The following is a 17,053-nucleotide window of genomic DNA, read 5'->3' as shown; positions in this document are numbered from 1 at the left end:
ACATGTTGGGTGTTGCATTAGCAACATTGTGTAAAAGTGAAATACTCAAATGCAAATTTATCCGATCAAATAGAAGAAATAGTCCTATTTTTTTTATTTGTCTTCACATGGTAAAAAAAAACAGAGGAAGTACACTCACTGAGACGTATAAGAAACACATACGCATTCCTCATTGTCCGATTTTGTTAGTCAAAATCTCAACTCAACTCAATTTTTTTTAGTGCAAGTTGCAAACGTACAAAGGCAGACATCTTGGCTGTTTTTGTTTGACAGGCAATCATCTCTGTTGTCCAGCATCCGTCAACAGAAAAACTATTGGTTAAATACATTTTGGTATAAAATATAATCTCTATGTGGCTGTACTATTGTCAAGTTGTTTCCAGGTGTCAGTGAGCGAGCAAGGTCATTAACTGCTGTGCCATCGAAGGCATCACTGAGATGTAGCAAGTCAGTCTTTTGAACGAGGCATTGCAGTAGTTTTGTTTTGTTATTGCAGTGGGCTGCTTGCAGAGCACAGTCATGGACGGAACTGTAACTCAGAACGAACCGTTTGCACGGAAACCAAGGAATCAATTTACTCCGCTGAGGTATTTCTATATTATGGGGAAATGAGACTATCACACAAAGCCATTTGTAGCTGTCCGACTGTGTTTGAGAGGGAAGCCAAAGTAATAAAACTTTCCGAAGCAGTTCTTTAATCACAGGTATAAAGGCTAATATATAATTTCCCCATATCAAATGACGATTGAAAAGGCAGAGGTATTCATTGCTCCCTACACTAAATTGCTCTGAAGAAGATAGAGGAGAAAGTGGATACAGAAGTGCTTACAAATGGTTCAAAGCGGTCCTTTTCAAGGTAATTGGACAGAACATATAGAGGAATTCTAAAAGCTCTCATTTCAAATGGACTGTCTTATTATTATTAAACATCGCTGGTCAATATTCAGCCAGGGAAGAAATGGGGTTCTGAACACATCACCACAAACATACATGAGATGCTGGTAATGGTTCTTTCAGCAATTGTATGTAGCCTACAGTTAAATAACACGTGGGGTTATTGTAATGCTGTAAACATATCAGCTGTAGATACAATGAAGGCTGTTTTCTTTTTATGTGGGCTAATACAGACGCAATTTGAAAATGTCAATATACATTACCAGTCTAAAGTTTTAGAACACCTACTCATTCATGGGTTTTTCTTTATTTTTCACATTGTAGAATAACAGTGAAGACATTGAAACTATGAATTCACTTTTTATGGCTGCAGGGGCAGTATTGAGTAGCTTGGATGAAAAGGTGCCCATTGTAAACGGCCAGCTCCCCAGTCTCAGTTGCTAATATATGCATATTATTATTAGTATTGGATAGAAAACAGTCTAAAGTTTCGAAAACTGTCAAAATATTGTCTGTGAGTATAACAGAACTGATATCGCAGGCGAAACCCAGAGGAAAATCAAAACAAGAAGTGGCTTCTATTTTGAAAACTCCATGTTCCATAGCCTCCCTTTGCTGGATTTAAAGGGATATGAACCAGATTCCTTTTCCTATCGCTTCCTCAAGGTGTCAACAGTCTTCAGACATAGTTTCAGGCTTTTATTTTGAAAAATGATACAGCACGATAACTTCGCGTCAAGTGGTCACATGAGTTTTGCTCGCGCAACAGAATTTGGACAGCCATTGTTTTCCCCTCTCCTACTGTGAAAGACATTTGCGGTTGATATATTATCGATTATATATTTTTAAAATAACCTGAGGATTGATTATAAAAAACATTTGACATGTTTCTGTGGACATTATGGAAACTATTTGGGATTTTCGTCTGCGTTGTCGTGACCGCTCTTTCCTGTGGATTTCTGAACATAACGTGGCAATCAAATGAAGGTATTTTGGATCTAAAAATAATCTTTATGGAACAAAAGGAACATTTGTTGTGTAACTGGGAGTCTCGTGAGTGAAAACATCCGAAGATCATCAAAGGTAAACTATTAATTTGATTGCTTTTCTGATGTACTTAATGTTTTATCGTGCAATTGATAAACTTACACAAATGCTTGGATTACTTTCGCTGTAAAGCATAATTTCAAAATCTGACATGACAGGTGGATAAACTGTCACGTTCTGACCATCGTTCATGTGTGTTTTCCTTGTTTTAGTGTTGGTCAGGACGTGAGCTGGGTGGGCATTCTATGTTGTGTGTCTGGTTTGTCTATTTCTATGTTTGGCCTGATATGGTTCTCAATCAGAGGCAGGTGCTAGTCATTGTCTCTGATTGGGAACCATATTTAGGTAGCCTGTTTTGTGTTGGGGTTTGTGGGTGATTGTTCCTGTCTCTGTGTTTGCACCATATAGGACTGTTTTGGTTTTGTCACGTTTCTTGTTTTGTAGCTTGTTGTACTTTCATCTTTATTAAAGATGCTCAAAACTAACCACGCTGCATTTTGGTCCGCCTCTCTTTCCCCAGAAGAAAACCATTACAGAATCACCCACCAACCAAGGACCAAGCGGCGTGGTAAACAGAGGCAGCAGCAACAGCAGCAGCAGGAGAAGCGACAGGTGCAGCAGGAGCAACAGCAGCAGCAGCAAAGGCAGCAGCATGATAAGCAACAGAGGCAGCAGCAGCAGCAGCAGTGGGAGAGGCTGCACTATTTGGAGAAGTGGACTTGGGAGGAGATCCTTGACGGAAAAGGACCCTGGGCAGAGCCAGGGGAATATTGCCGCCCCAAAGCCCAGCTGGAGGCAGCGAAGGCAGAGAGGCGGCATTATGAGGAGCTAGCACGGCAGAGCGGCTGGAAGCCCGAGAGGCACCCTCAAAAATCTATGGGGGGGGGCACAGGGAGAGTGTGGCAGAGTCAAGAGCCAGACCTGAGCCAACTCCCCCTGTTTACTGTAAGGAGCCATGGATGTTATCGGAGCTATCGGCGAAGCTGAGGGCTGAGTCTGAGAGGGTCGAGGAGTTATTGGACAGAATGGAGGAGAGTGAACGGATGGGAGATGAGGAGACACTCGAGGAGGTGTTAATAGAATTGGGGGAGTGTGAAGAGCGAGAGCAGTTGATTTGGCGTAGTATGCAAGTGATTTGTCCTGAGGTGTGTGTCCCCAGCCCGGTACCACCAGTGCCGGCACCCCGCACCAGGCTGTCTCTCCGTCCCATCAACACAGGTGCTCCCGCCTGTCCGGCCCCCAGTCCAGAGGCGCCAGAGCCTTCCTCCTCTACCAGAGTCATTCCAGAGGCGCCAGAGCCCCTCATTCCAGAGGCGCGCAGTCCAGTCCAGCACTGCCAGAGCCTTCCCCCAGTCCAGAGCGCGCCAGAGCCCCCAGTCCAGAGGCCCAGCGCAGCCTGAGCCCCCAGTCCAGCCGCCCGCCTGCCCAGGCGCCTGAGCCGCCCGCCTGCCCAGCTCCGCCAGAGCCGCCAGGATCTTCCGGATCCTCCAGTCTGCCAGGACCCGCCATTCAGCCAGGATCCGCCATTCAGCCAGGATCTGCCGGAACCGCCAGTCAGCCAGGATCTGCCAGAAACACAAGCCAGCCAGGATCTGCTAGATTCATCAACCTTCCTGAGCTTCCCCTTAGTCCTGAGCTTCCCCTCAGTCCCGAGCTGCACCTCAGTCCGGAGCTGCCCTTCAGTCCATTGGGGCCCGTTGTTAGGGTTCCTAGGCCAAGGTTAGCAGTGAGGGTCGCCACTTAAGGGATGCTAAGGAGGTGGACTAAGACAATTATGGAGTGGGGTCCACGTCCAGCGCCAGAGCTGCCACCTCGGACAGATGCCCACCCAGACCCTCCCCTATAGGTTTAGGTTGTGCGTTCGGAGTCCGCACCTTGGGGGGGGGGGGTACTACTGTCACGTTCTGACCATCGTTCGTGTGTGTTTTCCTTGTTTTAGTGTTGGTCAGGACGTGAGCTGGGTGGGCATTCTATGTTGTGTGTCTGGTTTGTCTATTTCTATGTTTGGCCTGATGTGGTTCTCAATCAGAGGCAGGTGCTAGTCATTGTCTCTGATTGGGAACTATATTTAGGTAGCCTGTTTTGTGTTGAGTTTTGTGGGTGATTGTTCCTGTCTCTGTGTTTGCACCAGATAGGACTGTTTTGGTTTTGTCACGTTTCTTGTTTTTGTAGCTTGTTGTACTTTCATCTTTACTAAAGATGCACAAAACTAACCACGCTGCATTTTGGTCTGCCTCTCTTTCCCCAGAAGAAAACCATTACATTAACAAAAGGCTAAACTGTGTTTTCCTATATTGCACTTGTGAATAGTAATATTTATTGTATGTAGCACTATGCTATTCAGCGGTTGTTGATGACACCTATCCCGATATCGGGATGGCAGCCATAACAAGTTAACACATTTGGAATAATGTACTGTAGTAACCAAAAAAGTGTTTAAAAAAATAAAAAAATATTTTATAGTCGAGATTCTTCAAATAGCCACGCTTTGCCTTGACAGCTTTGCACACTCTTGGCATTCTCTCAACCAGCATCATGGAATGCATTTCAATTAACAGGTGTGCCTAGATAAGTTCATTTGTGGCATTTATTTCTCTCTTTATGCGTTTGAGCCAAACAGTTGTGTTGGGACAAGGTAGAGGGTTACACGGAAGATTACCCTATTTGGTAAAAGACTAAGTCCATGTTATGGCAAGAACAGATCAAATAAGCAAAGAGTCCAACATTACTTTAAGACATGAAGTTCAGTTCATTTAAAAAAATTCTAAAACTTTGAAAGTTACTTCAAGTGCAGTCACAAAAACCATCAAGAGCTGATGATGAAACTGGCTCTCATGAGGACCACCACAGAAATGGAAGACCCAGTTCATTATAGTTACCAGAAATTGCAGCCCAAAATAAATGCTTCACAAAGTTCAAGTAACAGACACATCTCACCATCAACTGTTCAGAGGAGACTGTGTGAATCAGACCTTCATGGTCAATATGCTGCAAAGACATCACTACTAAAGGATACCAATAAGAAGAGACTTGCTTGGGCCAAGAAACACGACCTAAAGTATGTTCTGGGAACTTTCACAGAACCAATTTTGGTTTGCTGGGAAGGCTCTCCCATTGAAACCTGTCACGCCCTGATCTGTTTCACCTGTCCTTGTGATTGTCTCCATCGTCTCCAGGTGTCACTTAATTTCCCCAGTGCATTTATCACTGTGTTTCCTGTCTCTCTGTGCCAGTTCGTCTTATATGTTCCAGTCAACCAGTGTGTTTTCCGCCATGCGCCTGCTTTTCGATTATCTTTTACTAGTCCTCCCGGTTTTGACCTTTGCTTGTTTTTCTGGACTCCATTCCTGCCTGCCATAACCTTGAGCCTGCCTGCCATTCTGTACCTCTGGAACTCTGAACTGGTTTTGACCTTTTGCCTGTCCACGACCATTCTCTAATAAACATCTTGGACTATAACCATCTGCCTCCTGTGTCTGCATCTGGGTCTCGCCTTGTGCCCTTACAGAAACCCTGCAGGTATCATCAAATTAAAATAGTGTGTTCTGAAGATGCCAGGTTTTTTTCTGCCTGGATATACTGTAACTTTTATTTTAATGCCTAGATAAATATGCACACTCTTCTAATCCTGGCAGGGAAGCCATGACCTTATAGCTCTCTATAATACACTCAGTTGTGGCATGTAGAAGATTCTCCCTTTGTGACATCTTTAATATACACAACTCAACATGTATACAGTTGAAGTCGGAATTTTACGTACACCTTAGCCAAATACATTTAAACTCAGTTTTTCACATTTCCTGCCATTTAATCCGAGTAAAAATTCCCCGTCTTAGGGCAGTTAGGATCACCACTTTATTTTAAGAATGTGAAATGTCAGAATAATAGCAGAGAACCTTGACTTTGTCCTTAAGCCATTTTGCCACAACTTTGGAAGTATGCTCGTTGTCATTGTCCATTTGAAATACCCATTTGCGACCAAGCTTTAACATCCTGACTGATGTCTTGAGATGTTGCTTCAATATATCTACATATTTTCCTCCCTCATGACGCCATATATTTTGTGAATGGCACCAGTCCCTCCTGCAGGAAAGCACCCCCACAGCATGATGCTGCCACCCCCGTGCTTCATGGTTGGGATGGTGTTCTTCGGCTTGCAAGCCTCCCCCTTTTTTCCTCCAAACAAAACAATGGTCATTATGGCCAAACAGTTCTATTTTTGTTTCCTCAGACTAGAGGACATTTCTCCAAAAAGTACCATCTTTGTCCCCATGTGCAAACCGTAGTCTGGCTTTTTTGTGGCGGTTTTGGGGTAGTGGCTTCTTCCTTGCTCAGTGGCCTTTCAGGTTATGTCGATATAGGACTCATTTTACTGTGGATATAGATACTTTTGTATCTCTTTCCTCCAGCATCTTAACAAGGTCCTTTGCTGTTGCTTTCTGAATAATTTTCACTTTTCGCACCAAAGTACGTTCATCTCTAGGAGACAGAACGCGTCTCCTTCCTGAGAGGTATGACGGCTGCGTGATCCCATGGTGTATATACTTGCATACTATTGTTTTTACAGATGAGTGTGGTACCTTCAGGCATTTGGAAATTGCCCCCTAAGGATCAATCAGACTTGTGGGTGTCTACAATTTTTTTTCTGAGGTCTTGGCTGATTTTTTTCGATTTTCCCATGATGTCTAGCAAAGAGGCACTGAGTTTGAAGGTAAGCCTTGAAATATATCCACAGGTATACCTCCAATTGACTCAAATGATGTCAATTAGCCTATCTGAAGCTTCTAAAGCCATGATGACGTTTTCTGGAATTTTCCAAGCTGTTTAAAGGCACAGTCAACTTATTGTATGTAAACTTCTGACCCACTGGAATTTTGATACAGTGAATGATAAGTGAAATAATATGCCTGTAAACAATTGTTGGACAAATTACTTGTCATGCACAAAGTAGATGTCCTAACTGACTTGCCAAAACTATAGTTTGTTAACAAGAAATTTGTGGAGTGGTTGAAAAACTAGTTTTAATGACTCCAACCTAAGTGTATGTAAACTTCCGACTTATTTATCAGTTAATAAAATGCTATCACTCAATCAATCCAAACTGTACAGCGGCCCAAAAAGTTTCATGACATTCGGAGATTATCAAGTCAAGTATTCAATACTGGGTAAGCCTAAAAGGTAGGGAGGGATGTATTTTTTAACAAGAAATTTGTGGAGTGGTTGAAAAACAAGTTTTAATGACTAAGTGTATGTAAACTTCCGACTTCAACTGTAGGTCACTTTGCCCGAATAGTCATCCGAGTCCCCCTAAATGTATGATCTCCATGAGTGGTTCTCACCGTGAAGCATGGAGGAGGAGGTGTGATGGCGTGGGGGTGCTTTACTGGTGATACTGTCTGTGATTTATTTAGAATTCAAGGCACACTTAGCCAGCATGGCTACCACAGCATTCTGCTGCATACACCATCCCATCTGATTAGCGCTTTATCAGACTATCATTTGTTTTTCAACAGGACAATGACACAACACAACTCCAGGATGTGTAAGAGCTATTTGACCATGAAGGAGAGTGATGGAGTGCTGCATCAGATGACCTGGTCTCCACAATCACTTGACCTCAACCAAATTGAGATGGTTTGGCATGAGTTGGACCACAGAGTGAAAGAAAAGCAGCCAACAAGTGCTCAGCATATGTGGGAACTCCTTCAAGACTGTTGGAAAAGCATCCCAGGTGAGGCTGGTTGAGAGAATGCCAAGAGTGTGCAAAGCTGTCATCAAGGCAAAGGGTGGCTATTTGAAGAATGTCACATATAAAACATATTTTGATTTGTTTACCACATTTTTGGTAACTACATGATTCCATATGTGTTATTTCATAGTTTTGATGTCTTCACTATTATTCTACAATGTAGAAAATCTCAAAAATAAAGAAAAAGCCTTTAATGAGTAGGTGTGTCCAAATGTTTTAATGGTACTGTATTTCAGAAGCACAGAATATGAGTTGGCCTACTGTATTTTATCTGGGTATGTGCCATGCCACACACTGGAGGCTTGACAAGATAATCGTATAAGTCCCATGCCATTATTTTATATTATATGATCTTTTAGTAAGAAGAATATAATTGAACTTAAGTGCTTTAAATAGAAAGGATATTTTTCCCATCCTGGAGCGAGTGTGCATATGAAGTGGTTATGTTGAGTGTAACAGTAATCATTTGAAACAGGTCCTATACGCTAGATTTAGAATGATTTGGCAATTTTAATTGTGAATGATACAAACTTTAGAATGTCGTAGATATCAAAACATATATGGGCTGCATGATGCAACTAAAGGCTTTGGATGATTTGAGAAAGTCACAAACAAAGCTTGCGCTCTGTTCCTTGCCTCAGACTGCACACCCTGTTCTCCTCATCAAGTGATCATACATATTTTCACCCATCAGACTGTTCTCAATTTAATCTTGTCTTTACTAATATGTCAAATTCGTTTAGATTTCAAAATAGACCATTATCAAATCGGCAGGAACAGGGGCAGAGGAAAAAAGACATGTCATCCATATGCACTTGAATAGCGAATGGAGACCTTTTCTGTGCCAGTATGTTTTTCATGGCATAGACTACTCAGATTATTTCACTCCACACATCAACCACTTTTGTCATGTTTTGTCATTGATTGTCATGTCTTGTCCCTGTGCTTCCCCTTCTATTCGTTTCCCCCTGCTGGTCTTATTAGGTTCTTTCCCTCTTTCTATCCCTCTCTCTCCCCCTCCCTCTCTCCCTCTCTCTCTCTCTCTCTCTCTATCGTTCCGTTCCTGCTCCCAGCTGTTCCTCATTCTCCTAACTACCTCATTTACTCTTTCACACCTGTTTCCTATTTTGCCCTCTGATTAAGTCCCTATTTCTCTCTCTGTTTTCGCTTCTGTCCTTGTCGGATCATTGTTTGCTGTTCTTTGTCCTCGTTCCGTCCTGTCGTGTTTTTACCTTCTTCAGATGCTGCGTGTGAGCAGGTGTCTATATCAGCTACGGCCTGCGCCTTCCCGAAGCGACCTGCAGTCTGTGGTCGCATCTCCAGTTGTTCCCCTCTACTGACTAGAGGGTTTTAGTTTTCCTGTTTTGACTTGGAATAAACTCTGTTTCAGTAAAGTCGCTTTTGGGTCCTCATTCACCTGCATAACAACTTTGAGGAGCATGCAGCCACTCATATGCCATGGGTTCTCCAACCCTGTTCCTGCAGCTACCCAGGGCTTAACTTGGGAAGCCAAGTTAAATCTGTTTGGGAACATCAATAGTAACAGATTTTCACAACAAAACATATTTCATTAAACTGTTGACAGCCCCACTCTCTGGAAAGGAATTTAGGAGAAAGGGGAAGAGATGGAAATGCACGGTGGTGAGATATTCTGTAGCTAAAGGTAATGTGTCAGCCCATTAATTATGAAAATATAAAAAATGACCTATTACTAGGTTATTCAAAATCAAATACAAATTCACTATAATTGTAGGCTAACTCTGTAAGCCACCCTAAACAATCAATGAACCAACAGCATCGCCTAGGCTATACCTTCTCTTCCAGACTCATGGATAGAACCCAGACTCATAGAACGCTTGGAGCATAGCATAAGGTAACCAGTCCATAAGTATGCCTAATAATACAGTCAGCACTCAAAGTTGATTCCTAGAATATGTTTAATTTTGGAATATAGTCTAGATCAATTATGTAACAAAGACATCCTCAATCAGTTAAAACAAATAATAATTCTGCCATGCGTAATATAAGTAGGCTATGTATTATATAAAGACACCATCATCGGGCTTGGGCTCATATATAGGCCTATGTATGCACAAGGGTTTTGAATTAATCATCACCTTATAAAGCGCTGTCCATTTCGATAGGCTTTGAAACAACATCCACAACAATGTTTTCCACTGTTATTGAACTTCTTTCTTCAAATTCATCAAAGTGAAGTGAGTTTTAAAAGCACATACTGTTTTGATGATAAGTATTTGATGTGATTTTTGACTGCATTTTCATTGGTCAGAGTGGTTAGAGGGACAATAGATCCCAGAGTATCAAGCCATTAGCGACCTGATGATCGTTAGTGAGTTGGGTACTACCAAAGCATGTCCAGAGTGCATAAGAGGAGATTACCGTTGTCAACGGTCATGTGGAATTTTACTGCAGTCATGACTCATGACTGCTGGTGTGGCGGTAATACGGTGACCCCAACAGCCCTAGCCACCACCATGCTTCACAGTAGGGATGGTGTTAGATGGGTGATGAGCTGTGCCTAGGTTTCTCCAGACATAGCGCTTTGCATTCAGGCCAAAGAGCTCATATTTTGTCTCATCAGACCACAGAATCTTTTGCCTTATGCTCTCAGAGACTTTCACGTGCCTTTTTGCAAACTCCAGACGTGCTGTCATTTGCCTTTTTCTCAGGAGTGACTTCCGTCTGGGAGTGACTTCCGTCTGGGCCTTATATAGACAGGTGTTTCTTTCTAAATCATGTAGACAGGTGGACTCCAATCAAGTTGTGGTAACATCTCAAGGATGATCAAAGGAAATTGGATGCATCCGAGCTCAATTTGGAGTGTCACAGCAAAGGGGAGTGAATACTTCTGTAAATATTTCTGTATTAATGTTTTGTAATACTCAGTGTGCAGTGTGTGTAAAATTGGTTTTGTTTTAGGTTCAGTTTCGAGGCAAGTATCAGGGTGATTATCAGCTGGGAACTGCACTTTCAACTGTCGGGAGGAGAATTAGCAACGGAGGAAAACAATTTTAAAAAGAACATGCCCTCCTGAAGGTTATAACTCCAGTTCTGTTTGTGATAGTAAGATTCTTACACCTACAGTGTGTTAAATATACTTATTTAGGAAATGTCAAGAAAGGATGTAATGATGTAATGGAAGATTAATAATTATTTTGCATTAATGAGCAGTCAAAATGACTGCCTTAGCAGTTCTAGTGTTAAAGAACAGATTAACTGTGTTCTGGAAATGCTATTGTAACACCAGGTGAATGTTTTTGCACCCTAAAAAAAAGACATTGTAGAATCATCCGCAAAACTGGAAAGTTTTTAAGTTTTGGGAACATACAGTGCCTTGCGGAAGTATTCGGCCCCCTTGAACTTTGCGACCTTTTGCCACATTTCAGGCTTCAAACATTAACATATAAAACTATATTTTTTTGTGAAGAATCAACAACAAGTGGGACACAATCATGAAGTGGAACGACATTTATTGGATATTTTAAACTTTTTTAACAAATCAAAAACTGAAAAATTGGGCGTTATTTTTGTTTCATCAGACCAGAGGACATTTCTCCAAAAAGTACAATCTTTGTCCCCATGTGCAGTTGCAAACCGTAGTCTGGCTTTTCTGTGGCGGTTTTGGAGCAGTGGCTTCTTCCTTGCTGAGCAGCCTTCCAGGTTATGTCGATATTGGACTCGTTTTACTGTGGATATAGATACTTTGTACCTGTTTCCTCCAGCATCTTCACAAGGTCCTTTGCTGTTGTTCTGGGATTGATTTGCACTTTTCGCACCAAAGTACGTTAATATAATAATAATAATAATATAATAATAATAATAATAATAATATAATAATATATAATATATAATATATGCCATTTAGCAGACGCTTTTATCCAGAACAGAACATGTCTCCTTCCTGAGCGGTATAATGGTTGTGTGGTCCCATGGTGTTTATGCTTGCATACTATTGTTTGTACAGATGAATGTGGTACCTTCAGGCGTTTGGAAATTGCTTCCAAGGATCAACCAGACTTGTGGAGGTCTACAAAAAAAAAATCTAAGGTCTTGGCTGATTTCTTTGGATTTTCCCATGATGTCAAGCAAAGAGGCACTGAGTTGGAAGGTAGGTCTTGGAATACATCCACAGGTACATCTCCAATTGACTCAAATTATGTCAATTAGCCTATCAGAAGCTTCTAAAGCCATGACATCATTTTCTGGAATTTTCCAAGCTGTTTAAAGGCACAGTCAACTTACTGTATGTTAACTTCTGACCCACTGGAATCGTGATACAGTGAATTATAAGTGAAATAATCTGTCTGTAAACAATTGTTGGAAAAATTACTTGTGTCATGCACAAAGTAGATGTCCGAACCGACTTGCCAAAACTATAATTTGTGGAGTGGTTGAAAAACAAGTTTTAATGACTCCAATCTAAGTGTATGTAAACTTCCGACTTCAACTGTAGTTTGTTGATAGTATGACCATCTGCAGAGCATCAACAGATGGAAAATCTGGACTATCCATATAAAGTGTGTCCCGTTCTTGTAAAATCAGGTGAATGTTTTTTGCACCCTTATGAAACATTGTAGGATCATCCAGACAACTAGACAGTTTTTGTATTTTGGGAACATATATTTTGTGATGTCCCCACAATGTTCCCACCAGACTGTTCCCACAACCTAATGAAACGTCCTGGAAACCTTTAAAGAGCAGGTTAAATGTCTTATAAGAACGTTCTTGCAACATCAGGCAAATGTTTTACACAAACATTCTATAAACATCACCACGAATGGACAGTTTTTGTGTTATGAGAACATTAGCCACGACCCAACGAATGTTCTGGGAATTTTCACTGAACCAATTTTGGTTTGCTGGAAAAACATTAGTGGTACATTGTGTTATTACATTACTTGGAAACCTAATAACTGTTACTCTCTGAATGTTTTGAATTTATTTTTAGATGTTATCATCCTAATGTTAGATAAAACCTTAACTAGAACTTATGGGAATCTTAGCTAATGTTCGGAGAATGTTCCCGGTTTGTTGGGTTACTCTTGGAAGCAAACCGTGAAAATGAGCCACACAATCGGAATGGTGTCTTCTCATCAGTTAGAATGAAATGATATCATATATGAATCAAGTGAAGTATTAGCAATACAATTATTTTTAGATTTGTACATAAAAATGCCCAACACTTGTATCTTTGATTTTACGAGGTGGAAAATAATGGTTGGTCATGTTTGTTGAGAAGAAATAGAGGTTTATATGTTATGTTTACTGCAAAAATTGCTGCAGTTATATAACAGTCACATCCAGTAGCTTATTGGTAAAGTCAATGATTATGACCAATAGCTGACCTCAGCATCACCACTGCAAAGCTGAAAAAATATAAAGTCCGTGTCTACCTCTTACTTTCCGTTGAAGTGAATACATTTGGTCAGGTCTTACAAATTACTGCCAGTTCCGATTGCTCACTGTGCCTCATTTGACTAAACAGGAACAAAAAACTGGAATTAAATCAAATTAGCCTCTTTTGCCTACTATATCACCTGCATTTAATCTTCTAAAAACCATTTTTTAGGATGTAGAGTTGGAAAAATTCAGGGAGCTTGAAAAATAAGGTTGTTCTGGATGAGCAACCCTGAGAGATTTGGTGACAACAATTTACAATCTGTGACATGATCCGCGCAAAAAAGGTCCATGCATCCTTGAGATTGAAATGTTGAGAGGCACAACTGGACAATATATTCAGACAATTTGCTATAGGAAGTATTAAACCCAGTGGGGAGGATTGAGCCCTTTTCTAGCCACTGTCATTATTCCATCTGACAGAGCTTAAAAAATGACAGATCTGAGGCATCATATCTTGCATTTATTAAATGGTATTAGGAGGCACTGTGGCAGCACTGAGACACTGTGGCAGAAACTGACATTTCTCGACCCAGCCCTCCAAACAAGAACCGAAAGGTCAGCCTATGTCCCCGTATATATGCCAATGATTAATACATGAATTCTTAGATACAAAAAAAACAACACTTATTAAAAAGTTAAATTCTTCCAATTGGAATGGGATTATAATGTGTAGTTGTGTGTAACCATATATCTTACTTTATGTGATAGACTTATGGATGTTCTTCACTGCTGGGGGTTACATTTTACTGTTGTTGGTTTATCGTCTTCATGGATTGCTTAAGGATTCAATTATATATTTAACACCATATATTGATTTATGCATAATACTTTCAAGGAATTTGTGGTAATTCAGCATAGATCTGACTTCCCTTTCAACAATATCTCAGAAAAGGTTTGGCATTGGGTAATGTACTTATTGGTAACGGTTGTTGCAGCTATAACATCCTTCATGCTGCAAGTGTGGAAACAGATGCAACACATGACGTATGTATTTCTGGAAAGGGGCTTGTTCACTTTGGGACGTGGCAACAGTGTAAGCAATGTGTGGCATGTCAGTGACCATGGGAGTTGACGAGACAGCACCAACAGATCTAGAAACTACACGCTATCTGTCCAAAGCTGTAAATAATCATGAAACCAAAGGAAACCTTCCAGGGTGGTAATAATGCACGTTGTACTGACTACAGTATAAGAGGGACAGGAAATGGTACAAAACCCTGTGAGCCCTCTGTGTACTGGCCATCCCTTCCAATGGGGACTTACTAATTAAGCCAAGTGCCCCCGGATAGGATCATCTTTTCAAGGTGGGCTGGAGCACCTGTTTACTCCTGGTCTGGAACCATAATAAAGCAGCCCCTTTCACTTTGCGCTTACCTTGAAAATTAAATCCTTTTTCCCGTACCGCAGCTCTTTCAGTTGAGCCTGGATTTTTTTGGACTGCAAGGAGAAGATAAGAAAATAAGTGTTAGCTTATTCAAATAGTGAAATTGGTTTTAGATCACGTAGCAGGATTTTGCCCGGCTGCAGCAGAGCACTCCTTTGTGCGTGTTCTTTGGGCAAAGCTCCAGCTCAAAAGGAGGGACCTACAGAGAGCAAGAAAATGTAAAATCTCCCATTCAGTGAACTGCAAAGCCCACACAATGATTCAGTCCTGCACTGGCTACTTTCCCACTGTCTAAAGCCCTATTCTCACTCCCACTTCACTTCGCTCCACACAACCACTACCACACATACAGTTCCCTGGTAGCACCCCTCTCGTCTCGATGGCCACACACACTCACACATACAGACACAAACAGACAGAGCTCAGACAGTCTGCAAAATGCATGTCTTTCCCTGGCCTCCGATCATAACTGCAGCACACGTGTGCACAAACACACACAGTGCCCAGCTCTCCCTGACATTACTATGGTTACACATCAGTAAGCTCATGGAAGCACATGGGGGTTGGCTCTCTGATGCTGGAGATTTTTATTTCACCTTTAGATACAGTCCTCTCAGTCCTCTTGGAACCTTTGCACCAATGAGAGTTTAACAGCTGTTTACATCCCCCCCGGGGAAGTAACTTCTTTAAACAAAAGTTGGATAACATGAAAGGTAGAAATGCCTATTTCAAAAGAATACATAAAAAGCCCAAGTTTTAAAGAATACATAAAAAGGTGAGAGTGAAATTAGGTTATAGACAGATCAAAATTTACTAGGGCGAGGTGTGGACCAAAATCCAAAAATGTACAAATTACCCTCCATCTATAGGTCTATATCTGAATAGTATCCATCTGACATAAAGAAATGCATGTCAGTGTTGTAGCATGCCACCGGCATATCTCTATCTCTCCGGGAATAGGCTTAAGCTTCTCTTCCTTATATAGGCCATATACAGTAGCAGTCAAAAGTTTGGACACACCTACTCATTCAAATGTTTTTCTTAAAAAAACAGCTATTTTCTACATTGAATAGAATAAGAGTGAAGACATCAAAACTATGAAATAACACATGGAATCATGGAGTAACCAAAAAAGTGTTTAAAAAAATAATAGATTTTAGCTTCTTCAAATTAGCAACCCTTTGTCTTGATGACGGCTTTGTACACTCTTGGCTTTCTCTCAACCATCTTCACTTGGAATGTTTTTACAACAGTCTTGAAGGAGTTCCCACATATGCTGAGCACTTGTTGGCTGCTTTTCCTTCACTCTGTGGTCCAACTCATCCCAAACCATCTCAATTGGGTTGAGGTCGGTTGATTGTGGAGGCCAGGTCATCTGATGCAGCACCTCATCACTCTCCATCTTGGTCAAATAACCCTTACACAGCCTAGAGGTGTGTTTGGTCATTGTCTTGTTGAAAAACAAATGATAGTCCCACGAAGCGTAAATCAGAAGTGATAGCGTATTAAGGCAAAGGGTGGCTACTTTGAAGAATCTTTGAAAAATGAAAGGAAAGCCGCACACTCTAGGAGCTCAGATGCAATAATTTAATAAACTAATATCCAACGTTTCAACAGACAAGCTGTCTTCATCAGGGTATAATCACAATCACTGCGGGGTGACTAGTTTATATAGTGTCAAAGGACACACACCGGTGTCTGTAATCATGGCTGGGTGTGGCGTGATATCATTGGTTAATTCTCATATATTAAAATAGCATACAAAAAACATAAATGGATAGCATACGATCATAGATTGAATTTGGCTACATAGATATACAAACATTTACAACAGCAAAATCACAATAATATAATATAATATAATAATATATATAATAATAACAAGAAAGGCTTCAGATCAAAGTCCGAAGGGAGCAAGTGTCTTTAAATTAAAGATCCAGGCAGCCTCTCGTTTTAACAATAAATTGTCAAGGTCAACCCCTCCCCCTGGGAGGGTGACATGTTTGATGCAAATATAACGTAGGGACAAAATCGAGTGGTTGGCTTCCAAAAAGTGGGCCGCAACTGGGTAAGTCGAGTTTCTGCACCTAATGGTGCTACGATGCTCCGAGATTTGTACTTTTAATTTGCCCTTTGTTTTACCCAACATAATTTGTACTTTGAAGAATCTAAAATCTATTTAGATTTTTTCCCACACTTTTTTGGTTCATACATGATTCCATATGTGTTATTTATTCCCAGCCACTTTTGTACATACTGTATGCATTCTTTTAACTGACAAATAAAATCAATCACTCAATCAATCCAAAATGGAAAAACACACTGGTTACAAAACATCAGTTGTGTGCCCAAAATCGGTATGCTTTGTGTATTGGTTGTGTGGTGCGTTGGCACAGAAACCTGTTGGTGGAAAATTTGTTACCTATATTTTATAGAATTATAAATAGGGCATCAAAATATTGAAAATCTGATTTCCCCCTAGCTGATCATTCTCTGCAGCCAGCTCTGATCATACTGTAATAAAACAGGCAGGGAGAGTGAGCTTGTCTGTGGTGGTC

At 41.0% G+C, this 17,053-nt stretch overlaps 1 protein-coding gene across 1 annotated transcript in view; it reads right to left on the bottom strand.

Annotated features, from left to right (window-relative positions):
- LOC124033930 (leucine zipper protein 2-like) overlaps nt 1-17,053 on the bottom strand; it is a 204,343-nt gene that overhangs the window by 26,016 nt on the left and 161,274 nt on the right. The window contains exon 8 of the mRNA XM_046346413.1: nt 14,486-14,548. Within this exon, the coding sequence (XP_046202369.1) occupies nt 14,486-14,548 (63 nt within the window). The remainder of the gene's footprint in view (nt 1-14,485; nt 14,549-17,053) is intronic.

Source organism: Oncorhynchus gorbuscha, linkage group LG04 (assembly GCF_021184085.1).
Source record: "Oncorhynchus gorbuscha isolate QuinsamMale2020 ecotype Even-year linkage group LG04, OgorEven_v1.0, whole genome shotgun sequence".
In the NCBI taxonomy this organism is placed as follows: domain Eukaryota; kingdom Metazoa; phylum Chordata; class Actinopteri; order Salmoniformes; family Salmonidae; genus Oncorhynchus; species Oncorhynchus gorbuscha.
Note: the sequence above shows the minus strand (reverse complement) of the source record. Positions and strands in the feature narration are given on the sequence as shown.